This window comes from Larimichthys crocea, chromosome VII (assembly GCF_000972845.2).
Source record: "Larimichthys crocea isolate SSNF chromosome VII, L_crocea_2.0, whole genome shotgun sequence".
Lineage (NCBI taxonomy): Eukaryota > Metazoa > Chordata > Actinopteri > Sciaenidae > Larimichthys > Larimichthys crocea.
The window spans coordinates 28,220,461-28,247,533 of NC_040017.1; the positions used below are offsets into that span (position 1 = coordinate 28,220,461).

The 27,073-nt window shown below is 43.0% G+C and overlaps 1 protein-coding gene across 1 annotated transcript in view; it reads left to right on the forward strand.

Moving 5' to 3' along the window:
• Nucleotides 1–27,073, forward strand: part of LOC113746131 (leucine-rich repeat and fibronectin type III domain-containing protein 1-like protein) — a 201,293-nt gene that overhangs the window by 143,248 nt on the left and 30,972 nt on the right. Inside the window, 5 exon segments of the mRNA XM_074527724.1 lie at nt 25,023–25,296; nt 26,434–26,494; nt 26,497–26,556; nt 26,559–26,612; nt 26,615–26,631. Of these exon segments, the coding sequence (XP_074383825.1) occupies nt 25,036–25,296; nt 26,434–26,494; nt 26,497–26,556; nt 26,559–26,612; nt 26,615–26,631 (453 nt within the window). The 5' untranslated portion in view covers nt 25,023–25,035.

Consider the following 27,073-nt stretch of genomic DNA (forward strand, 5'->3'; position numbering starts at 1 on the left):
ACCGTCCAGACACACAGCCAGACTGACCTTCAGCGAGTGTGTGTATATGTGTGTGTGTGTGTGTGTGTGTGCGTGTGTGTGTGTGTGTCGTGTTCGTTCAGCGTATGTTCAGTGTCCCACATACACAAAGACAGATGGACAGACAGGTGAACAGACGATGGAAATTTCCATGACAGATCGACACACAGACCAGTTTGTAGTCGACCTGAAGGACAAAACAGATTTTATTTTGGCGGGTTTCCACTCGGTTTCCTATGTGGATCTAAAAATGTCTCCGTCCACAAAGCGTCCCCGGGTTTCTTCTGGAAGTTGTCAGATTGTGTCGTGAGGGAGATCCTGACCATCATCACATCATCACCATCAGTCAACAGAGGGACGTACCCGGCTGTTTTCTGGGTGTTCGACTGACCGGCTCGATGTGACTTTTAATAAATAAACATATAAACCGGACAATTTGAATGTTGATGATATTTGGTATCAAATTAGAGAGGAAGTTATGTTTTTAAAATGAAAACAACTTTTTATTGTTAATCACCAATATAGGCCCTGTTCTCTCTCTACAACTGGTTCCCAACCTGAGGGTCTGGACCCCCTCCAGGGGTCACCAGAGCTTCATAAGGACCACGAGGAATCGTTGACTTTAAGGGCCGTAACAAATGTACTTATGTATGATTATGACATATTGTAATTTTACATCAAAACACTATACTTCAGTTCATCAGTGATTGAATAGATTTGATTTGGACTCAATGCATTTGATTAGTCATTAAGGTGGTCCACTTGAGAACACAATAACGCTCATTAGATATATATATATTAATAACAGCTCCTGGAGCCACACGTTGAACGTCTAGAACCAACAAACAAAGATGAAATATAATTAATACAGTTTGATAATCAAAGCTAATGTAGGAGGCAGAGCACGATCCCAATAAGACCTCAGTCAGATAGGGAGGGACAGATATTCACAGCAATGATCAACCTTGGGTTATGTTAGTTGGTCTTCTTGTACTTGAGGACTTTGCTGAGACTCAACCCATTGGTTCCAACTGAAATCTTCGATATCGTCCCTGTTCATCGCTCTTCGTGACTGAAGTAGATTTCGTAAACTTCGTCTGAACTCTTCGCTCATATTCACGACTCGGCTGGTGTAAAGAAAAGAGTCTCTTGTGTTTTTAGATCAAAATAACCTCGTCATCAGAGTTTGTACGAGGAACTCGCCGCTCAGTCCAACACATTTCAAACAGTGTTCAGTTTTTAAAAAGATGAGTGAACGTTTCACAGCATGGACTGGCTTTGTGTGCGTCCTTTACCTTCCTACACTTTGACAAAGAGCCTATAATGTGTCTTTGTTTATATCGCAGCAGCCAACAGGCGTCAGCAGCATTTTTAATAAAGGGACCCAGTGTGCCCATACCTTTTGATGAATAGCCTCATCCATACCTTTATTAAAAGCCCCGGTGTGTGCCTGTCTTTGATTAACAGCCTCATATTTGGACGTTGCTGTTCTTTTTAAAAGGCCCACTGTGTCCATACCTTTAACAACATGTCCACTGTTTGTATCCTGTTGTGTTAAGTGATCTACTACGTGCTGTCTAGTGTCAACACCGGCTGTGTGCCCAGTCTGTACTCATATTTATGTGGGTCTTTTACATTAGCCCTGTTTCCATCAGTGTGCATTTGTTTGGCATCTCTGGTTGAACTTTGTGCTGCATAAATATGAGTCGTCCATAATTTCTAAAGTTAAACCAAATTTATAATCCAAACTTTTATAACTTTTTCAGAGGCACAAATCCCTTTGTCACCTGTCATGTGACACTGTACCAATCAAATTAGCTGTTGTTGCTGTTGCTTGTTGTTTTGAAGTTGCGAAGATGATGAACAAGCTTCCAAACAAACAACTTTTCCTAATTTTCCCTAATTATGCTAACATTAACTTTTGAGAGATGTTGACGGAGTCGGTCGGCAGCAGTCGCCCAGTCCAACTAGCAAGTATTGAACTTGGGAACTGGAGGATGGCCAGTTCAAAATATGTTTTATATACTTTACTAATGTGATACTTTAAAATTGCTACATGTTTTGGACATTTTTGGGTTCCACTTTTCAAGTTAGAGCAACAGACCTTATTATTATTATTTTTAGAAGTTATACAGTTGCACAAAATCACTTTGTTCGATGCTTCTTAAGTTGTTTTGTTGAACCGCGGCGGCACAATCTAAAGTTATCCAAAGTACACCCTGTACCGGCCTCTCGTCCACCCCGCCTGCTGGTCAGCTGATTCCCCTCAGCGGCCCACTTCACATTTCTAAAGCCTGCCGTCTAATTAGACCAGCAGAAGAACAATGGCTTTAAACAAAGCTAACAACACACTGAAAAGCCCAGCGTGTAGGCCTGTGAGTGTACTGCTTACTGGGTAATTACCACAATTCATCCAGACCCACACATGCAGATATCGACATTAAATAGAGCTCATTGTTTCCATTGTATTGTTTTTATTGTTTTCACCGTGTAGTCGGTTCAGTCTACTGTTTGCATGAACCTGAGGAGTACCTACTCCTCTGAATCATCTAAAAAGAGAAGTTTGTTTCAAATATTTAGAAACTGCCAGAAATCCAATTATTGTCACAACATTTTTTATCACTGCGAGGGAGAATAATTACCTGATGTTTGTAGTTAACACTTTTTATTAGTGAAAACAAAACAGCCTTTTCTGAAATCATCATAGCAACAAAATTACAAGCTCGGGGAGGTCTCTAAGTGAAGAAACAATCACTGAATGGTCTTGAAGGAGTTCCCGGCTCTTGGTGCTGCTTTTGTGGTCCGACTCAACCCAAACTGGCTTTAGGACAGGTGATTGTGGAGGTCGGGTCATGTGACGCAGCCTACAGGTGTGTTCGGCATCATTGTCCTGTTGAAAACAAATGATGGTCCCACTAAGCTCAAACTAAATGGGACGAAGAATGCTGTGATAGCCAGCCACCTCCTCCATGCTTCAGGGTGGGAACCACACATCCAGATACCATCTAAAGTCCAGATTTCCACTGGTCTAATGTCGGTTCCTCGTGTTTCTTCTCAGCTTCACCATCACTATTGCGACTTCAGTGATTCTTATTTTGGGTTCAGCAGGTCATAATTATTAATGCAAATGAATACAAATGATCTTGTGGTCATTGTAACTACAACTACTGTAACTATTACATTACATAAACGCTGCCCCCTATGTGGCCTGAAATGACACACTGCTCCTTTAAAGAAAAGTTGATGTTGGAACAGACCAAAGCTGAGAACAAAGAGTCAAATTAAAGTTGATTATAGCATCCAGAAAAAGCCTCGTTAATCCTGAGAGAGGTGTGCTTCGTTCCTCCTGTTAACTGCCATTGTAAAGGTCTGATTGAGTCTCACAAAGCCATGTAATCATATACTGCGGGGGCTTGAATCAAAGCACACCTGGAACAAATAGAGAGCTCACACACACACATGCATACGTCCTATAAAGTCCATTATCGTCCATTCATCATCGTCCCAGCCCGCTGTGTTCAGTGCAGAACAGTAATTGTTATGTGCAGTTGGGAAAGAGAGTCTTAATGACGAGTGCGTGTCTACACATTCACTAAAACACTTAGCAGAGATTCAGTGTGCGCATAAAGACGGCAGGTCTATGTACAGCTTTTAAATACAGGTCAGAGGTCATTCGTCTGTGACGGAAACAAAGAAAGACACAGGAAGACTGAGAGGCAAAATAAAAGTGCTAACCGGAACCGAAAATAGTTTTTCAGAGTGAAGAACCTTTTAGCAAATAGTTCTTTAAACCCTCAAACCACTTTTTACAGATGAAACCACTTTATACAGTATTTAGATGTGATGTAATGAATTCACGTCAAAGCTTTGAGAGTTTGGTGCAAAGTATTTGAATTATGGCGTTGTAGTCTCTTTGACGTCCCCGCAGACTGTCTAAAACCTGGACGTAGTCTCCGTGACGTCCCCACAGACTGTCTAAAACTGGACGTAGTCTCTTTGACGTCCCCGCAGACTGTCTAAAACCTGGACGTAGTCTCCGTGACGTCCCCACAGACTGTCTAAAACTGGACGTAGTCTCTTTGACGTCCCCGCAGACTGTCTAAAACCTGGATGTAGTCTCTGAGACGTCCCCACAGACTGTCTAAAACCTGGACGTAGTCTCCGTGACGTCCCCACAGACTGTCTAAAACTGGACGTAGTCTCTTTGACGTCCCCGCAGACTGTCTAAAACCTGGACGTAGTCTCCGTGACGTCACCGCAGACTGGACGTAGTCTCCGTGACGTCCCCGCAGACTGTCTAAAACCTGGACGCAGTCTCTGTGACGTCCCCGCAGACTGTCTAAAACCTGGACGTAGTCTCCGTGACGTCCTCGCAGACTGTCTAAAACCTGGACGTAGTCTCCATGACGTCCCCGCAGACTGTCTAAAACCTGGACGCAGTCTCTGTGACGTCCCCGCAGACTGTCTAAAACCTGGACATAGTCTCCGTGACGTCACCGCAGACTGGACGTAGTCTCCGTGACGTCCCCGCAGACTGTCTAAAACCTGGACGCAGTCTCGGTGACGTCCCCGCAGACTGTTAAAACCTGGATGTAGTCTCTGTGACGTCCCCGCAGACTGACTAAAACCTGGACATAGTCTCTGTGACGTCCTCGCAGACTGTCTAAAACCTGGACGTAGTCTCTGTCTTGTCCTTATGTCTCCAGCTTATCATGGAGGTGAACCTCAGCATGTGTTCGTGTCTTCCTCTCACACACACCTGCTGTGTTTGTCCACCAGGCCTCCCAGTTTACCTGCAGGCGTTGTGCCAGTCTGAGCACCACTCGCCCACTGGGCAGAACACACACACACACTCGACGGTCCGTGCAGGCTCACGTCCTCGGGCATTTTCACTAAACAAGCTGGCTCCGTTAAAAACAGAGGCATGCATGAACTCATTCAAACGCTCCAAATTTAGACAGACGAGGCAGAAATCACACAGCAACACACGCGCTGTGTTTTCTGATTCACTGAAGAAGAAGAGATGTTGAGGCGAGAACGGCAAAGAGTCGCTCAAGTAGAAGAGAGAGGAAAGGAACGAAATTAAGGAAGTAAGACGGAGGAGGTGGAGGAGATCAGTGAGGTGGAAACCACAGCGCCAGAGGCAGAGACGTGTCGTCATGCTCATCTTAAACTCACCTAAACAGACCTTTCTTCACAAAACGCACAGCATGAATCAGCCTGCAGCTCATTTCACCTGGAAACTCCGTTAAAACACTTCAAAAATCAGCCCAAACAACGACTAAATATCACTTTTCTCAGATGAAACCTAACGTGCACGGGTATTTAGTGTTGCTGGTGATGGATTCAGGTCCACATCCATCAAATAAACCAGCGTCCTCCCTCTCGTTAGCTCACAGTTAACGTAACAACACGTTTACGGTTAGTTAAATTAATCCACATCTGTACATTACCCCTTTACATAATAACAAGTCAGTAATACAGTTATAATATATTAGTTAGAGATGTGCCTGTTTCACTCTCTGTGTAATCACATACAGGACTGATGTGACGGGATCCAGAGCAACATATTATCATAAATCTCCATATATAAGCATGAAATATTTGTTCTGTGCATAATCAAACACGATTTTCGATGTCACTGATCGAGCTGCAGTGAAACGTCCTTCTGTTCCTCATGTTAATGATCCCATACCGCTGCTATATTTATATCATGAAGCTATAAAAACTGAATAAATAACAATACTGATCCCTTTAATCAGTCGCGGAGAGATAAACGTCAACTTTTCAATACGACATACAGTAATGAGCGCTAATTAACGGCAGCGATGAATCCCGACATCAGCCTGATTACAGATCAATGGCATCAGGGGGGTTTGAGTGGAGGCACGTCGATTATCATGATTCAGAAATATGAAATGTATTTATGTTTCAGCTGCTCATCAGCGGCGAAGACTTTACTGGAGATTTGTTTACTCCCATGTTTATATTTGAATTCATGAATAGTGACCCAGTTTTGATGCCCACCATCCAAGACATCGATTGTACGAGAGCTTCACGTTTATTATCCACAGTGAGAGGCTCATATTCACACACAGCAGGACCACAAACATATAAATATACATACATGCAATCTTTCTATATTTTATCTTATGTTCAGTGTAAACAATTGCCTGGATGCCAGGAGCTGAACATCTCACTGCTGGTTCAGAAGCTCAGCTCATTCTGGAAAGTCGACGCTAACACTAGATTCTAACGGCAGCTGCAGTGTGTGAAACACACTCGTCATTGGCTATAAATACCGAACATCGATATCTGCGACAGGAAACGTCGTGGACAAACAGCTCTGCATACTCTGTGCTGGTTAGCTGGTTTTTTAAAGGTTGCATCTGTGTTCTCTCAGTCTGAAACTGTGTAAACTCCCAGATAAAAAAGGTAGACTGAGGTGAGCGGGGCATCCCGTCACCCCCGCCCTCGACTGCATCCTGCTTCACCATCTGCTTTTCCAAACAAACAGAATGATTTGTGAGTGTTTGCTCCGGTTCATCCGGGCTGTCTCTCTCTTTAATGTAACTGCCACGAGCCCTCAGGCTCACCTCAAGCCACCTTAAATACCCGGCGAAGGCAGATTCCCTCCTAACCTCGAGCTGACTTCATTATCTGCTGCAAAACATGTCTGGAATGAAACTGCCTCACCACTGCTAATACAGATAAACCTGACCTGACTCTGAAATCAAATCATGAGATACATGTCTGCGCAGGCCGAAGTCTCAGCTGGGAAATTCTTCTTTCTTTCTTTCATATACATAGAAACAGTTACAGTTTGCCTCTTTGTCTCTCTTTCTACTCCTCCTTTGTAGACCTTCCATAACATGAATGCACACATTAGTCATACATGTTAAGCGAGCGAGCACGTAAACACTTGGATGTAAAATGTAATTATGCCATTTAGAAAGACAATATGTGAAGCAGCTGGATGTGTGATGGGTTTTTTATGCAGTGTATTATCGTAACTTGGCGTGTCCAATGGAGACAATGTGAAATAATATACAGTTATGAGCCACAATGAAGGAGCAATACGAGGCCACAGTTTCAAATGTGAAGAAATTCAAACCAAACTCAACCTGATGATGGCAAATGTTGATCCACCAAAGATCAGAAACGTGCAGCAGGTCGACTCACGTGTGAGATCAGCTTCAAGCTCTGTGTTTGTGTCTATACCCAGATATTTACATATGAATTCAGAATCTGTAGATGAAGACTTTGTGGAAGTGTTCTGGCAACATTTCAACAGTTCACGAGGTGAAACACATTGGTGCAAATGAAACCTCGGAACCCTTCGGCTATCATTCTTGTGCAGATATTTGTTCATAGCAGAAAGCAGAAATCTTTCTCTTGCATCAAGGTTGTAAAGAAACTCTCATATCCGTGATCTGTTTTCTATCACGTTTCTTCGACTGGCTTCGGTAAAACTTGGCTACATTATTATTATTTTTTTAATTAATCCCACGAACGGGGAAATTCTTTTTACAGTCTATTTTATCTTACATGCATTTTTACACATGCAGTACAAGGCATAGACAGAGTGTAGAGTGATGGGCAGCGCCCCTGAGAAGCGCCCAGCAAAGCAGTTGGGGGGGTCGGTGCCTTGCTCAAGGGCACCTCTCCAGCTACCAGTCCACCTTCCATATTTGGTCCATGTGGGACTTGACCCGTCCACCCTCCCAAGCCAAGTCCCAATGGACTGAGCTACTGCCGCTCCCATTATTTGGTTTGTTGATCTGACTGGTTGATATTTGCCATCAGTTCAGTTTCCAACGGCGACTTCCCAGATGGTTCCATGTAACACTGCATTGCCAAATTGCATGCAAATCCATACAGCAGTTGGCATGACATCCTGTTGAACCACCTCATGGTGGCACTAGAGGGAAAGTTAGCCAATCATAAGAGTGTTTTATTTTATTTTACATGGTATACAACAGGCTTTAAATGTTCAACAGTTTGAACTTTCTCATTATTTTTGCGAGGAAACCTGTTTGCAGCAGTGTGGGTTGAACTCTCGCTCACTCCCTGCTCTTCATAGACCTCAGTAACGTGGCTGCTGAGAGGTAAAGCCGACTGAAGTCCCCACAGAATGAACCGATGCCCCTGGAAACATTAGCACAACAAAGGTTAGGAGGGGCGGTGGACATGATGGGAATACAAGAGAAGAAGAAACGAGGAGACGGTGTGAGGATAGTTTGTATTGATGCACAGAGGTGGAGAAGAAAGGTGGAGAATATTGATGAGAGGTCAGCACAAACACTTTCAGGCCTCTGAGACCATTATCCAAGACTCCTCTTCTATTCAACACAATCTCTTTTATTCTGCAACTTTTATTATTGCACCTTTTTTAGAGGAGGTGGGGGTCTGCCGATTTCTGGCCGTCTAGATGGATGGGGTGGATAAGTGGATGGGTAATTGAACTGATGGATAGATGAATAGATATCGTGCGTGAGTGGAGATGGATGGGAATTAAGCTGGATGAATGGATGGATGGACAGCTGGATATTTGGATGGGTATATTGACTGATCAATATTTCTGAGTGAATTGCTGGATGAACCTGTGCTCCGCTGGGCTGAAATGTTCCTGTCAAGTTTGTCCACCAACTTTAAAAAGAATTGAAGGAAACGCCTTTGTTTACCAAAACCGAGTGGTCAGTATGAACCCATGCATTCAGGTTCAGGTTGCTTTGAATGACAACACTGGACGAAAGTACTGTACTTAGTAGTGTCTAGTTTGACAGTAATTTAGTCATTAGTTTTAGAGCTTTTCTGTCACAGATCCACCAGATGTCTGCACCAAATGTTCTGACAATCCATCCAATAAAAGTCCACATACAGTATTTATGAATAAATAAATAAAAACCTTGGACAGACAACTGACATCTCAAGAGACACATCGCCAAGTCAACTAATAAGATCTCTGTTAACGCAAAGAGACTTCTTCTGAGGCAGTTCTGATGAGCTTTCATCATTAGATGAGACATTTGATAGCCCTTTAAGAGCGTATGTTGTCTCTTGAAGATACAGTGAGCCTAACTAATGTTTTTTCTCCATGACTTTGCCGACCCTTGGCGACTGGTGATGGGTTTGAAGGTGTTTAACTTTGGAGGTGTTGCCTCTTGTTCTGCTTTCTTTGGGAGCCAAGGAAAGGTGATGAACCTTCCTTCTGCCACAAGAAAGAAAAACTGTTCTATATTTATTTACATGGAGTCTCCTGAAGTGCTTAAACGCCTGGGTTTAAGCTCCTGGTGCTCTACATAGTCAAAAAAAAAACAACCTCTGTTTATCTGTTGATGATTAATGCCACAGTTTATCTTGTCCCTCCAGTAAACCAGTTCTCTAAACCAGAAATCAGTGTTTAGACCTCGGATCACTAAACCAGATCAAAATTATTAGCTCGGGTCACCGGAAAGGGAAGATTGGTCTTTTTTGGTTGGATGTGGCGATCACAGTGTTTCCTTCTGAATGTTCTCAGCAGGGTGAAAGGTTTTAAATTGAGATACACCACAAACTGAAACCAAAGCCAGTGAGACATCTACAGTAGAGGTGAAGGCAGGGCAGTCCACACTGAGCTCTGACTTGCGCTATAGCTCCACTAAATAAATGGTATGTGGATAAAGCGATGCACTGCTGAGTGTATTTATCTCTCACTGTTTCTCCACATTAATCCCTTTCCTGGTGGGCTGGGAAGCATTTAGACAACGTGACACTAAAGTCTCTGGATTGGAACAAACAGAAATGAAATTCTCTCAGTTTAAAATGGTCTTCCTGTCAAATCTGTGGTGAGGGAAACATTCTCTGAAGCAATAAAACAATAGTTTCTCCATTTTGTGTCTTGTTTGTGTATGAACAACACTCATACTGCTGCAGTTATCCCATCAATCACACAGTGACATATTTAAACCCAGGAGGTGTCAGGGCACTGCCGCATCCGCAAGGGTCAATTCATTTAACCTCACAGTACTTAATTCATTTGTTAACCTAGACACAAAGACCCGGACGTAGTCTCTGTGACGTCCCCCACAGACCATTTAAAACCTGGAACTGTGGGTAGTTCTCAAGAGTCTTGTGCGAACCGTCTTCATGTGAAATACGAACATCAACTTCCTCAAACTGCGGTTAAGTTGTTTGTTGTTTGTTCGTCTTTTCCGTCTCAGTTTAACAGAAACTCTGCAGCTCTGCCTGCTCCGAGCACATGCAGCATTAGTGGAAAGTAATAACCCATTCTGCAGACAGGCACCATGGGAACAGCAACACCAATCTGTCATTGTCAGAGTGAAGTTTAAGTGGATGTGACTGGCCTTCAGTTTGCATTTTTTTATCCGTTGATCTAGTGGCTTGGATTTTTCACAGGAAGCACTGAAGCTTCGACGAGTGTGCAACATTCGTATCAGCGTTCTGAAGGTGCATCACGTTCAGATGAATCAGAATCTGTCGTTTAACAAGTAAATTCAGATTTACGACACAATTGTAGCACAACAATGATGGACCACTGCTAAATAAGTCTACCGGTAGCAGGTGACAGAACCGGGCTCAGCAGCCGGACCGGGTTCGAGCACAGCCTCTGAGACCAACAAGGAATAACGTTACAGTACCGAGGTGAGTTACAGACTTTATGATGGAAACATTGATAAGTAGTGAACTGCTAACTGTGGTTAGCTCGGCTGACTCAGCCCCGAGATGCCAGGAGCCAAACCCGGCAAGAAATCCACCTCGGTAGGTGTTCACTGTTAGACTGGACACTGCTGGTTCAGAGGTTCTGTCGCTGTGGACACTGCTGGTTCAGAGGTTCTGTCGCTGTGTTCACTGTTAGACTGGACACTGCTGAGTTTTCGGATTCCAGTTGGCATTGCGCAAGAGGTGGAGTAAACCCTGGACAAGTCGGCAGTTCATCACAGGGCACGATAACCAAATCCTGTTCAAATGATAAAGAAAAACACAAAATGATTCTGATGTTTCAGGGTTGTATTGATGCAGTCACGTTGTTTTTCTACCTGCCTCGCAGTCTGAATCCGCAGAGGAAGCATCCTTGAAGTCATTCATCAGTGCTCTGCTGCACCCCAACACCCTGTGAGGTTTTGCCGGCAGTTGCTGAGGTTCCACTTCCACAGCGTTGCCCTGGCAGACTCATTTTCTCGTGGCAGCTATCTCGACCTCGCCTCCTGTGTGGACCTTGGCCGAACGGTCTGGTTGTTCAGGCTGATTAGGGCTGGCAGTGTAAGCCTGTTAGGAGCAGCAAACCCTCCGAGGCCCTGACCTCTGGCTGCTCTGCAAGGAAGGATGAGAAAATAGCGGCTTTACTACCTGTGTGTGTGTCTATCCACCTGTTATCCACTGAAACTGTCATCGTATCTCCTTTTATTGACATCTTAGTCTTTATTTTTATACTTTTCTCTGGATTTAAACTGTAGTACTCAGCTACTTGATTTCAATAAAGCTTTTGGACTGTGAAAAGCAGCGTTCATACTGAGTGAAGAAAAGCAGATTTAATTGAGATTGTGCATTTAACGTGCATCTAACAAAGACTGTGAAACAAGCTGTCGTCTCTCAATCTTCATTCTTGCATTTCAAGTTGCTAATTGGACTGTAAACAATGTCGGCCACACAGGAGACGCTGTCTTGGCTCAGATATTTGTTGTCCATTATACAGAAATCGGTTGGCTACACCAGAAGCTCAGAAACATTGGTCAGTACCTTCAGAGGCTTGTCAAGACGATAGACGTTCTGAGTTTGATCCCAAACCAACAAACACAACATGAATCTCAGGGTATAGTTCCACAGAGTATATGTCCCTTACCCCATCAGTAATCCAGCTTTAGTCAGACTAAAAGAGTAAAAGAGTTCAAATATCCTGAAGTCTTGTTAACGAGTGACAGAAGCGTCAACAGTAATGTGGACGTCGGACATTTGACAACAAAGTTCTTTGCATCTGTCCTTCTGACAAACTCAAAGCCATTTTGCAAACTAACTTGCTGGTTCGTGACGTGTGCATGATTACGATTACGGCATCTAAAGACTGTGCAGGTGAGATTTGGAGACCCCTACAGGCCTGTAGAAGGAATCTCACATTAAAAAGAATTATACCAAAGTCCTGAAATAGTTATCTGTGTATGAATGACTCTGGAATTGCATTGGATTGTTGGATTTCGAGTGAAGTTTGACACAAAATTAAGGTTATGTTGTGTTTTGGTAAATTTTATTAATAATTCATTACAGGTGAAAGTAATGATTTGACTGTAATCCCTGGTGGATGGGTGCAGCATTGGTAGTAATTTAGACTTTGTACTGGACTGGTATTGGATGGCATCGTTCTTGATTTAACCGTTTTTTCCCCATCCCTGAGCTTTGGGTAATGGTTCGAGCATTTTTTAAGCATTTCATATGATATTGTACTTCAGCAAATAAATCCCAAATCAATTCATTCTGGTTTCCGTTTGTAGTCTGAGTAGAGTTGGCCAATCACATACTGTATGAGCGGGCTTTGGTTGACAACAGTCCATAGACCTACAAATGTGGAGAGAGATAAACTGCCTCCTAGTGTCACCCAGGGTGCAGTAGCTACTCACTGCCTTACTCAAGGGTATCTCAACAGTGCGCATGCCAGCTGAATACTGCCCTCCAAGCTGGACTGTGCTTCCACTCGAGGTATATCCAACTCGATGGGGACCGACCGGGGCAGACCCAGAGCTCGATGGAGGGACTACATAGCTCATCTGGTATGGGGACACCTCGCGATCCCCCAGGAGGAGAATGTCGGGAATGCCCTGCCACTGTGACCCGACCCTGGATAAGCAGATGGAGACAGGACTCTACAATAACATACGTCATAAACTATAAATATAGTTATTAATTAGGTGAAAATGTCCCCAACAGTGAGTCCAATCCCATCATCCTTTTCCAAAGTGTTTATCTCCCAGCCTGCCCTCTGCCTCTGTAGTGCTGAGTACAGGATGTGCTGCAGCAGTGTTGAGGTGTCAGCTCTCCTGCTGCCTTTATCTCCTTCTTCATCTTCCTATCCTTCCTTCCCTCCTTCGCCCTCTCTCCTCTCTCTGATTTATCTAACATTCTCTGCTCGCTCGCTCGCTTCTCATCATCTCCTCCCATTGTTCCTGCGCCTCCTCCTGCGTGCGAAGAGCTCACTCAGGAGACACACACGAGTAAATATGAACATGCATGTGCGCACTCACATTTGCATAATTACTCTCCGTACGTCCATTACCCCGCTGCGAGGCTGAGAGTGTCGATTAGTGCTGCTGTTGATGAAGAGGTTTCCAATGTTCTCCAGACAAAGAAACAAAAGAGGAAAATGGTGCAGTGTTTCCTGTCGGAGTCCTTGTGAAGTGTGATGAGACGAAAGTCGACAGCGAACAGGATTTATGTTAGAAAGACGATGATACAAGAGAGACAGTGGATGTTAATGTTTCAACCGACTTCAACCTTCAGCCAAACAATGTTTGTTACCATTTGATGTTACACTGACCTGTGATCAGCTGAACGGTGTCTCTGTCAGTCGTACGTCTGTTCTCACACTATGTAACTTTGGGCTCCGGGTCGGGAGAAGTACGTAACGCTTAGTAAACCCTAGAAAAATGCTGTCAACTGTAGCTGCTGTTAGCTGCTGTAAACTGAGTTTGGACTGTCCAGATTGTAAAGTCAGAGCACCGAGGGAGACAAACATGAACTCACCTGAGCTTTCGTCTTTCACTGGCTCATGTTTGATTCTTCAGGTTTCTTTTTTCTTTTCTAAATTAACTTTAAACATGGACACTTTAGTTCAAGTAGACCTTTCACACTAAAATATAGTCGTTTATTGCTCCTCATTTGTATCAATGAGAATATAGGAAATGCCATTTCAATTCATTTAAACAAAAACTGAAGATTATAACCTTCATGTTGACTGGGTGGTAAATCAGACACTGAGCAGGGGAACTCAGCCAAATTTAAATTTAGTGATAAATCACAAACATTTGTTCAGGCTCCAAAAAATGTAAAAATGTAAAGTCTGTTTCTTAATATCGACTTTATCGGCCGAGGAGGCGATGAGGAGCAGGTGCAGGAGCGTACGTTCATACATCTGTCTTGGCAGATTCTTGTTTTGTCGTCTTGATTATTCGTTTGACCGTCGTCTGAGGTGAAAGTTGGAAAAATGAATGTTTGGCAGTCATTCTCTAATAATGCTCATTCGTGCTGCCAAAACATGAAGACAGTATTAAAGAGCCGTGGCTGGATCATCAACCACCAACCCCGATAGTGCCAGAGTCTTTTTTAATCCTCATCGTAACCTCCATCACTGAAGAACTTGGAGTGCACTCACTGCTGAACACAACAACTGCAAACACACAAACACTGTACAGAAAATATTACACTTATTGAAAATACATTTTTACAGTTTTATAAAGACATTTTCTGTAAATTAACAACCAAACTGTTATTTTAAGTTTCATGTCATTAATGATTTTTCTAATTTTTGTACAGAAAAATTATGACATTATATTTATACAGTATTTTTTCTGTTTTCTTAAATCTGTAGATTTACGTAAAATTACAGTAATTATCTATAATTCAATATATGGCTAATTATATATTAATCTTTATGTCCATACTAACAGTATTACATTTTTGTAATTATGGTTAATTACACTAATTAATTAGTGTTATTTTACATTCAAACTCTGTAACCTAATCTACATTTTTACAGTAGGTTTCTGTCTTTTCTTTGTTTTTAAATTGTATACAAACCTCTTTAAATATTATTAGTTTTACATGGAAGTGTGTTTCATTATAATTTACATAAATCGGTAAAATATTTCTCTGTAAAACCTTGACTGAAATTTTCAGTATATTTATATCACCAATTTTGAGCAGCATATTAAAATGGCAAGTGAATGAAGTGAAGCCAACACAGGAAGTGCCACAAACTGCAGTTCCTCTCAGTTCCACTTGAGGCTGGCTCCAGAAGTGAGTCAGTCTCCATAAGTCCCCATGTTCAAATGTCCATCACCTTCTTCCTCCTCCTCCTCTCTCCTGCTCGTGGTTGTTATTGACATGGTAATCCTCTTGTCAACATCAAACAGCCGCCTGTGTTTGTAGAGACAGCAATAAGCTTGATGTTTGTGTGTGTGTGTGTGTGTGTGTGTGTGTGTGTGTGTATTTGTGTTTCATTTCTGGGATTTGGCTTTGCACTCATGTCTGTCTATTTACACCTCGACATCTTATTTATTCAATTCAAGCGTTATTGTCAGAACCAACAGAAATGACACACTTTGTGTTTAATAATAATAAGCTGACACCTTCAAGAAGACATTAGTCTGATCTTGAATTACAGGTTTTGACTAGAGTATATAGACACCTCCTCCGCTTATGAGATGTTGAAGATTGCTTCAGTTTTTAAGCTTCCAGTGACACAACCTCCAGACACAGCGACAGAACCTCTGAACCAGCAGTGTCCAGTCTAACAGTGAACACAGCGAGATGGTTTTCTTGCCGGGTTTGGCTCTTGGCATCCCGGGCTGAGTCAGTAATCTTTGACCAGAACAAACAGGTAAACATCACCTGTTCTGTGTTGTCGTGTTCGGTTCAGGAGATATGATGACACACCGACACACACCGACACACACACACACACACACACACACACACACACACACACACACACACACATATGAGCATTAACCAGCAGAGAGCTGATTGGTGTTTCAAATGTCGGCTTCGTTTCCGCTGTGCTGTCTTCATTCATGGATTATGTAAAATTATTCAAGACTGACTCCAAAAGACACACACACACACACACAGACACACACACACACACACACACACAGTGCTGTATAAACAGCGGTAACACTCAGATTTAACTTGTAAAATTATTTAAATTCACTCTCCCGAACACGAAAGCTGATTGGATTGTGTTCATACATGCACACACACACACAAGAGACATTCAGAAACATAATTAACACACACACACACACACACACACACACACACACACTCGGACACCCTGTTGTGTCACCTCAATCAATCCTTTCAGCCAAAACTGAGGGCAAACAGCTGATCCCTGCGGTTAGACACAGGTGTGTGTGTGTGTGTGTGTGTGCGTGTGTGTGTGTGTGTGTGTGTGTTGACCCCCGCTGTAAGCCTGAACCTCTGTTTGATTGGGATGGTGACAGGCAGCCGTGATGGTGAACCAGTTTCGTCAGAAGATAAGCTGGGAATCTGTAATGGGGTGATGATGTCACCGTAGGGGTCCTGAAGCATGCTGGGAAACGGGAGCCTCTATCTGCCAAAGATGAAACTCGACTCGCCTCGTGCGGCGAACAGCCGAACATCAGCAAGGTCGACAACACGAGACACCTACGAGTCCAACAGCAGTCAGATGTTGTTGTCAGGAAACTCTGTGAGCAGATCAACACAGTCTGAGTTTATTGAGATGATCCTTCGATCATTTTTCTGTCAAATTCAAAAACTAATATTCGATACAATCATCAGCACTTTGAGACACAGTTTTCTCTAATATGTCGGCACTAAATCTGAGTATTGATCGTGAGTATGGATCCCAATATGTTTTCAGCTACCGGCCTGCTTAGATATTTCTGGAGGTCTAAAGCGTCTGTAATTGATATCAGCGAACGCTCAACATCTCTGGCTTCGAGTCGCTCTGATTGGGCCGCTGGCTGGCGGTGATAATGGTATTCCTGTTTGTTCAGGAGATGAGCTGTTCCCAGGGGAGACTGGGAAATGCAAATGCTGTGATAATGTCACCAGAGGGGTCCCGGAGCATACTGAGATTACACTCCGTCATTAGAAATCCACCAAGATTACTTCCTCGCTGCTGAGAGGAATACTACTCATGATTGCTTTTTTCTTTTCTGGGTCAGAGTCTGTTCCTACAAACTGCCTGTAAGTGATTTAAATCCTCTAAGTTTTATATGAGATCTTTGTCCGTAAACTAGGAGACGTTTCATCTTTAAAGTCCACGTGAAACAATCGCTGTTTACAATCGACTGATGGTCTACAACCGAGTCTCAAAGAACCATTTGTTGAGGAGTTGATGGACGGAATATTAATTGACTAATTAAGCTTTGTGAACATTTTTTTAATGTTTTAAGATGATTTATAGACCGTAACATTCAGCGATTCACTGATTGTCGCAGCTCTAATTTCATGCTATTTTCTGCCACCTAATTCAACTTTTAGTCCTTCACATAGTTTGAAAGAAATCATCCCCTAAATAAAGAGGTTCTAACCCGTTTACAACTCCTTGTAGAACCAGAGAACCTCCTGGAGAACCGTGCAGTAACCTAGCAGATAAAATAAGGTTTGGTGGACACTGGAGGACTTGTTTGTCCAGTAAGAAGACGATCTGTTGTGCACAGTTCAGATTACTGCTAAGCACAGATCCAGACACTGTAAGTGCTGCAGCAGGTTTTTAAAGGGTCAGTGCTGCATGAAATGAAGTGGATTTTACAGGGACCAAAAACCTTTAAACTAAGGTGAATAAATCTGATTGATGATCATCGTTATATTTGAATATTAGCACAATAAATCGCCGTCAGTCAGGCGTTCCTGAAGAGCGTCCTGTCTGATTTTAAAGTCTTCCATCTCTGGAAATACAAACAAAGAATAAAAAATTATTTTTTACAGCCGGCCATTATTCGCAGCTGCAATCCAGCGATCAAACAGCGAGCGAACACAATGAGCTTTCAGGACAAAAAGGCAGAAATCATTGATCTGGAGAAGTGCAATGCGCGTGATCAAAGCCTTATTAAACTGACTTTTTATAAAACCCTTTTTTTTTTTATTTGACTTTGATCTTTGCGGTCTCTGAGACTGCTGAGCTGCGAGCACAGTGGGCAGAGCTGCCGGACACTGATTGATACTGGCTGCAGTGGCATTAATATGAATGACAGTGTTCAGACTTCCATCAGGGGAAAGAGCAGCAGCGATGGTGGATGTATGCTCGCTCACATGGAAGTCAGAGCTTGGCGGGTTTGAACATGCATCAATTCAAATGAACTCTAGACTTCATAAGAATTTGCAGTTCTATAAAAATAAACAACAGTTTGGTCCAACCGAGTCATCTGATTGGACAGACACATCACTCTGCTTCCCAGGTGTTCCAATATTATTGTTACATTTCTGTATCTCGAGAAGAAAAACATTTTTCTACAAGTAGCTGAGAAAACACACAAATGAATTGTTAATAGTTAATTGTAGTTCAGTCATGCGACTGTACGGAGCGTGAGAATGTTCCACCAACTTCCACCTACGAATATTTAGATGACTTCTCACGCAGAGCTCCACTTGTATCGATGTCCACGTGTATCTTGTGGAAAAGTCGTCCCTCCTCCATCAGGATGAAAGCATACAAAAGTACAGATAGTTCTATGTTTCTGGTTCTGGATGGGTCAGTAATGCCGCCATGTCGGATTCAGGCTTCGGATTCTGATACAAAGAGATCTGCAGTTGGGTTCAACACGCTCCGAGGCCAAAGTTCAACCTGGTGAACTCTGACTAGTCTCCTCATCGGTTGACAACAAGAAATATCAAGCACTTTGCCTGAACAAACAAACTACTGGTGTCCACCAGGCAACCAGGCGTGGCTACGATGAATATTTGAACGTGGCCGCTCTCGACAATGTTTGTGACGCCGCCAGAAGCGCCACAGCCGTAGAGTACGTACAGAATGTGGTCAGTTTTCAAAATAAAGCTTCCTGTGCAGACTCCACATTGTAGAAACAGACAAACAATTTAACTACGTAGTTACTTAATCATAGTAGAAGCACATAAACCAAGAAAAAATGACCAGATCTGAGCAAGTTAACAAAATCTGGAGCGCAAAACGCTTCTGAAACACTCCTGGTGGAAAACAGACCACAACAACATCACGGCTACAGCGTCACAGAGCTGAGCCTGCTGAGACTGAAGCAGAAGAAAACCTTGCTTGGCTCTTCAAATGGGCGTTTCCATAGTGATGAGACGTCACGTGAAAACTATGAATAATAAACCCGATCGGCCAGCGTCAGAAATCAATACACCATGATTCAAACCAACAGCAGTCACTGTTTAACTGACCGTTGTAAACACAGTTCATATAAAGTATTCTACAGATGTTTCCTGGGATAACCTTCTGCAGTTTTCTCAGCTGTGCACAGATTAATCACATCGTGGATTTTGAAGGTTGAAGCTGCTGATGGTTTAAATCTTCTATTTCAAAATTTACGAACCTCGATGCCAAAACAATTAAAACAGAAACACGGAAACATGAACTGAGTTTGTTTTTTTTTGGATTCTTGGCAGAGTTCGAACTTCAGAGTTTCGATTGCCGGTTGCCAATCTTGTTCTTGTGTCAGGAGGTTTGAAATAAGCTGAATAATCAGAATCCTGAACACAAGTTCAGGCCTCATGAAAAAATGCTGACTGCGAGCGGAGACGTGTTTTCTTTTTTAATATACGAGCTCGGTTCCCACGCCACTCCGGAGCGATTTACCCGATTAGAAACGACTGCTGGGACGCCGGGATTTGGATTTTGGATTTTTTTGACGCTCTGGCATCGGATGAAAATTTCTCAATAATTGCAGCAACTTTAGGAAACAACAGCAAACAGGATGTGTCTTTTGATCACAGTGTTAAGTTGTCAGCCTCCGAACGACTGAAATGAAAATGACATTTCAATTTAAACGACATGAAGTCGAACAGCGCTCTGCGCGCACGCATTAGCATGTCAATGCTGTGAATGACAGTGATGGATGTTAACTGAAATGGCAACGCGTCCCCGCCTGCTCCGACTCACAAACAAATCAAACCGTCAGTCGCAGACGTGCGGCGTGTTCTGAGCGTCTTCGTTTAACGTTAAACTCGCAGCACACACGGTAACGTTGAGGCTGCAGTCAGGTAGAGAACTGTTTGTTACCTGTGGAAATGATTGCTTCACTACAGCTTCAGATAAATCAGCGTTCTTTCAGTCCATCATTAAAGCTGCTCGGTGGCCGACAGTCAGTGATGTCTGCGAGCTGCTGAAAATGAGTCAACAGCTCAGATTAAAGGGTTCTGATGAAACGTGCACGGGTATCGCTCGGTGTTTACAGCAGCCAATCAGAGTCTACCTTCACAGTGAGCTATTCACCGTGTGCATAAGACATGACACAGGTGTGTGTTTGCAGGTGAGCTGCATGCTGAGGTGACGTCTGTGAGTTACTGTCGTCATGAGTAGACCAGCGGTGTTTTATTCTGCAGACGTGATCGAGTCGCAGCAGCGACGTGGAACAGGACGTTCTGTTTGGACGACAGCAGCAGAAACTCGTTTCTACGCCGTGATGAACATGAAGTCCTTTCTGCTCGGCCTCCACCTCTTTGTTTCTCTGCTTTCAGCTCCATGTAGCACCGAGGCCTCCCTCTTCCCTCAGCCTTGAGACACACACACACACACATATATCAGTGTGTGTGTGTGTGTGTGTGTGTGTGTGTGCAGGTTTGTTAAGATGAAGGGCAACATCTCCACCAACTGGAGGAAACATGCAACTTCTTCTCTTTTCCTCTTCCTCCTCTCTCTCTGCAGGTTTGTTTGACCACACGGAGCAGTGTGTGTGTGTGTGTGTGTGTGTGTGTGTGTGTGTGTGTGTGTGTGTTCAAACATCAGAGATCATGTGACGATGATTTAACGCTCTGTGCACAGGTGAGGTGCACAGGTGAACATGAGCAGTCAATCTAAACAAAGACAGAGGTCAGCGTCCTCAGCTTTGCTTTGCTAAATGCTACTTAATGAGGTAATCAGTAATTAGTTACTGATGACGAACGTTACCAAACCACTAGCCTAAATAACTAATTTAAACCAATCATTACTAGCATTTTGCTAATTACTAGTTAATTAGATAACTAATTTACTTTAATCATTAACTAACTCGTTACCAAACACAACTAATTTAAATATTCATTAGCTGGCTAGTTTGCTAGCACTTTGCTAAATGCTAGTTACATAACAAGCTTAACTAACTCGTTAACTAACTCGTTAATTAACACTAGCCAAACGGTTAGGTAGCTAGTTTGCTAGCGTTTTGCAAAAAAACACTAGCTAGCTAGCTAATTCCAAAGTGCTAGCTAAATGGCTAACTTATTTAAATCAGTCATTAGCTGGCTCGTTAGCTAGCACTTTGCTAAATGCTACTTAATGAGGTTGTCTACATCAGTCATTAGTTACTGATGACGAATGTTACCAAACCACTAGTCTAAATAACTTATTTAAATCAATCATTAGCTCGTTACATAACAAGCTATCAGTCATTAACTTGTTTCATCTGAGTTAATGTTAGCAAAAAAATGCTAACTGCTAACTGATTTACATCAATCATTAGTTAGCTAGCAGTTTAATAAATGCTAGTTATTAGCTAACTAATTTACTTTAATCATTGACTAACTGGTTAATTTAAATCATTCTTTAGCTGGCTAGTAAGCTAACTAGCTAGCTAATTTCTATCAACTTAAAGTTAGCTAGCAATTTAAACATTGCGTTAGCTAGTGAGCTAACTACTGTCAGTCTTATCTTCAACATTTGGTTAACATAAACAAGCTAACACATAGCATCTAAAGTTAAATGGGCTAATGAACAGAAGGTGTGTTTGTTAGCATTGACATTAGCAGCATGTTAGCGTGCTATCATTAGCATCAAGCACCACAAGGTCGAGAAATAATATAATATAACATATAATATAAAATATAATATAAGATTATATATAATATAATATGTGTAACTGTGTTTACATGTCCATGTGTTAAATAAAATGAGACTTTTATTTTGTTGGACTCAGTTATGTTGAACCGTGTTTCTCTTGTAGCTTTCTCTTCGTTTTCAAACAAATTAAACAGACGGCGTCGAACGTCGGTGTGATTCAGGCCCGCGGGTCGTAAAACTCAATCACCGTGTAAATGAAACATGTCAACTTTCAATCATGCATTTCATTAACGTGTCACGTCTGACATGCCACACGGATGTCAGTTCATCATACACGTGTCGGGCCAGAGATGCATTCAGGAAACGGAAAAATGGAAATGGATGTTATTCAGAGCGACGGAGAAATAAACGATCTCACAGAGAGAGAGAGATGACGATGGAGGGATGTCAGGAGAGAGAGCTACGACAGGAAAGATAGGGAGAGAGGGATGATTGAGGCGGAAAGATGGAGGGAGAAAGGTGTGACACGACTGAAATGAGGAGTGCTTTTTTAGTCGAGGAGAGAGTGATGAAAGGACGGAGGACGAGGAGACCAAAAAGAGACGCTTGGCATTTTTCTCACGCTGAGCTGGCCTGACTAAACAAATTCAAACTGTTCCCAGAGCAGCAGAGAGACGCACTGAAGATAGCTGTGATGTGATTGGTCAGTCCACCTCCTCAGGTTTATGAAGAGCTCAGCACCTGAGCGCAATGACTCACACTTAAAGGTTAAAGTGTCGGGTTTAGGACGACGAGGTTATTCAACACACGATGGTTGGTGGTTCATGTCGTGACACATTAAAGAATCCGTGAAGACTCGTCGTTGTTGGTGGTCCACCGCCTCCGAGTTCATCTAAATATCGGCAAAGATGTTTATTGGTGGACCTCAAATAAGACACCTGTAACCACACCCACCTGTCAATCAAAGCGTCCACGCTCTTAATCCTGCATAACTTTAAGCCTTAATATAATGTGAACAGGTGAGTTGTATATAAATTCACCCTCAGTACAGTTGTCATGAACGGGGAAATTAGCTACAGAGACCAAAACTGTTTTTTGTACCAGGCTGTAAACATGTTTATTTCTGCTGTGAAGTTGGACATTTGGACATGGGGACTTATGGAGACTGACTCACTTCTGGAGCCAGCCTCAAGTGGACATTAGAGGAACTGCAGTTTGTGGCACCTCTTGTGTTGGCTTCATGTTACGGACACGAAGGTTGCCGTCAGTTTGTTTGGGTCCTTTTGTGTCCGTGCAGGTTAACTGATGATGAATGAGTGAATGGTTATTTCTCTCCATGTGTCAATTTATCTAGGATGTACCCGACCATTCGCCCAATGGGATTAGCTCCTGATGAGACTGTTGTTTACAACCAAAGCCAACTTAAACATGGTGCAGCTCTGACTACAGATGGAAACCAGGGAGCTTCTGATCTTGGTCCTTTGCCTTCAGATTATGAATTCATGTGCAGATATCTGTTTATGGACCAACGAGATAAAAACACAGTCACCAGTGCTTTTCAGTTTCTCGTTAATTTGTTGCCCGTCCTCCTCCATGATGAAGGTCTTCTTCCTCACCTCAGTGCTCACCAATAAAGCTCCTGTGAGGTTTGAGTCGTCTCATTCAAGAGACAAAAGTGGGTTTCCAGTTGTCGCTCGCATTCCCGTCATGACTCCTCAATTACCCATTGACATTTCAGTGTCGCCTCAGTTGGGTTTTGAATCCTCCCGATCGTTTTCCCGCTCAGCGAATTCATCTCATCCCATTACTTCCTCACATTGAGCTCGTATCCTGTTATGAGGACACGTGCGTGCTTCCTGTTCTGTATTCTGCGCCGCAGTCGAGGCACATTTTGAATATTTCAGCACCGTAAAGAAAAGAGCTCGTCTCTCTGCTGCTGTCATTTGCAATCGACCTTCCTCCGGTCGCTCGGCATCTAACTTTTCGAGTCATGAATGAGTATTTGTGTGTTGGCATGCTTTTTCCTTTTGCATATGTCGCTCCGGCTCGCCTGTGTTTTATGTATTCAGCGCTCCGCGGAGATGAACGTGCGGACCGAGCGGAGGGAAATCAATATCAATGTAAATGTATTCCTTTATTGCTTTGGCTGGAAAAAAAAGTTGGTTTTAGTCTCATTTTTATGCACAAAAAACATCCATGAAATTTATGAAGTGAGACACACAGCCAGGCCGAGGATAATTTGTGCTCTTTAATGTTCTCCTCGGATTGTAATCATGTGAGTGCAGTGAGCTTAACTGATGAGAGAAGTAGTGTTTACTTTCCCTTCCCCAGGACAACTTACTCAGCAGCAGCTCTGCACCAACAAACTTTAATTTACCCCCTCCCCATCCTCCAACCCCGCTCGCCTCGCCCGTCCTCCCCTCTTTCATGAAGCATTTACAGTCACACTTTTGGGCTCCTTATGTCTGCAAAATAAATGTTACAAGCTGCTGTAAAAGCAGAAAATGTCCTCACGCTTTCTGCAGCTGTTATCTCGCTCGCTGTGTCACTGTGAGGAATGATCTTCATTTACAGAGTCGAGATGACTCGTCTCAGTCAGGACTGTCCTACAGCTATCAGAACTTTCTTCAACTTAACTCTGACGAAACAGAAGTTCTCGTCATGATCGATGCTGAGAGGGTTTTCCAAAAATCTGGTGGTGTGTCTAACGTGATGCAAACCACAAGATCTTTTTGACAAACACAAAGTTTTGAGTGGTCGAATTCTGTTTTTGTCCTTGAGTTGTGGGGTGTTCCCATCATCTCAGTCATCTTGTGTAAGGTGATCATAAATCTCAGTAAAGATGTCTGAAGTCTCGAACAACGTTCTAGTGACATTCAATCATGTGAACAGTGTCAACAACCAACAGGAGCACCATCTTCAGCACTAAACATGAAGTTCTATTGGAACCTGGTGTTTGAGGTATGTAGACCTCAAAGGTCTCAATGATCTTCATGAGACCTTTGAGGTCTACATACTGAGGTCTACATGGTCTACATACTGAGGTCTTCTAGTGGCCCAGAAATCTAGACCTAAGACCAAAGGTGACCGAGCGTTTGCAGTCGTGGTTCAGGACCTCCTCTTTGTCCTGTATTGTCTTTTTATTGTTTTACTGTTTTATTGTTTTGAATTCTTGCAGCTACCTGGTCGCTGAATAAATAAAGTTTACTTCTATCTTTGCAGAAAAACCGAATGGAGGAGCGATGGTTTGTGAAAAGGGTTTCATTTGACGTTTTCTTCTCTTCTTGTGTTGCAGCAGGAGAGCAGCCATGGATGTCGTCTCCTCGTTGGCGTGCCCTCTCCTCCTCCTCTTCATCCTCCTGTCCTCCCTCCCCTCCTCCTCCTCCAACATGCTGTGTCCGAAGCGCTGCACCTGCCAGAACCTGCTGCCGTCCTACACTGTGCTGTGTGCCAAGACCGGCCTCCTCTTCGTCCCACCCAACATCGACCGTCAGACGGCCGAGCTCCGCTTGATGGACAACTTCATCACGACGCTGAGGCACCGCGACTTCGCCAACATGTCCAGCCTGGTCAGTTTTATCTCACCATTTCCCCTCTTCTTCAGCTACATACCCAATGCCGTCCACACTCAACTTTTTATTTGCTTTAGACTGAACCGACTGAACTGGAACGACTCAAAATAGCAAGCTGTTTTGTTTCTTACAGAGAGAACTCACAGGACTTGCTGTTATGTCCACCTGCAGTATATTATAACCCACATTTGTAAGCAGAAGGTAGACATCTGTTATGTAAAGGAGACGGCGTTCTGGACACGAGGGGACGCCTGAACCAAGTGGGAACGTGTAAATAACTTCACTTGCGTTGAGAATATTTTCACAGATGAATAATGGTCTGATCGTATCTGAGCATTCAGCATTCAGATGAAAGAAGTGCTGAAAGTAAGATTTTAAAGTGTTTTTAGTGAACTTGAAGGCAACACAATGAGGAGATGTTTATTCCACACTGAGCGCAGAGAACATCAGGAACATCTGCTGCCTCCGACACAACACATTGGTTTTTTTCACCAATTAATTCCTCTGTTATCACGAAGTAACGGAGGTGCACAAAAAAAATCCAAACATCATGATATTTTAATCAACAAATAGAGACACGCATCGCAGCTGGAGACTTCCTTTATAAGATGATGTTTGCTCACACACAACGGCTGTTTGATCGAGTGTTAATAGAAAATATTTCTCCATCTTCACACCAAGTGTGTGTATATTCAGTGTAGAGGGGGAGTACTCAGCAGTGTGTTTGACCCACTCTGCTCTGATATTAATTACTAATATTATTAATGTGGGGTGGTTTTAGAGTTCAAAGGTCGTCTTGTAACCTCACTGTCCGAATCTCGACGATCTCCAGGGTGGAGACTCGTCCATGAACTCTCCCTGAGCCAGAGGACAAAAAGTGTAACTCTAAAAATGTTTTCGCAAGTGAAATATTACTAAATTATTCAATTTATTCAAATGAAATCATCTTATAGAAGTCTACCCCACAGCGCCAAGGAACGCCTGAAACTCGTTAAATAGTCCTGATCTTTGTATTTCTATATTATATATTATCTTTAGTACTATATTGTATTACTTGTATTTGTATTTATGCAAAATTACAAAGTTGTTCCAGTATTTTCAGAGAAACATTCTCCTGTTTCTGTACACGTCCAGATCCACCTGACCCTGAGCAGAAACACCATCAGTCAGATCCGACCGTACGCCTTCGCCGACCTCCGGATCTCCACGCGCTCCATCTGGACGCCAACCGCCTCACCACGCTGGACGACTCCCACTTCCAGGCCTGGTGAACCTGAGGCACCTCATCCTGGCCAACAACCAGCTGCACAGCATACGGAGGGAGCCTTTCAGGTACGAGTTACTAACACCTGAACCCTTTTCGTGAACACTGTGACATCTGGTGTCAAGAAGATACATGAACGGGTTGTAATAAGTGAAGTTTTAAAAAGTAAACTACGCTGCTGAAGACGTGACAATCAGGAAGCAGGAGAAAAACAAAACCCAGGTAAAAAGTCAGACAAAAACTATGGAGACCAACACTTCTCCTAACTCCTTATGACCGCTCCTTCACTCTGTCCTTATGATTGTTGTGGAGAAATCACTGAAGTCAAAGGTCAATCAGGAGTTCAGAAAGTGTTCAGGAGCCTCTGATGTCTTATGCTGTATTATTTATTGACGCTTGGCCAAGGAGAATTAGAGACACTCTCAAAGTTCATCAGAAGGCCTGAGCGGTCTCACATTCTGCCCAACTCATCCTGGTGGATCGACTTTAAACCCCAAGATAACAGCACAA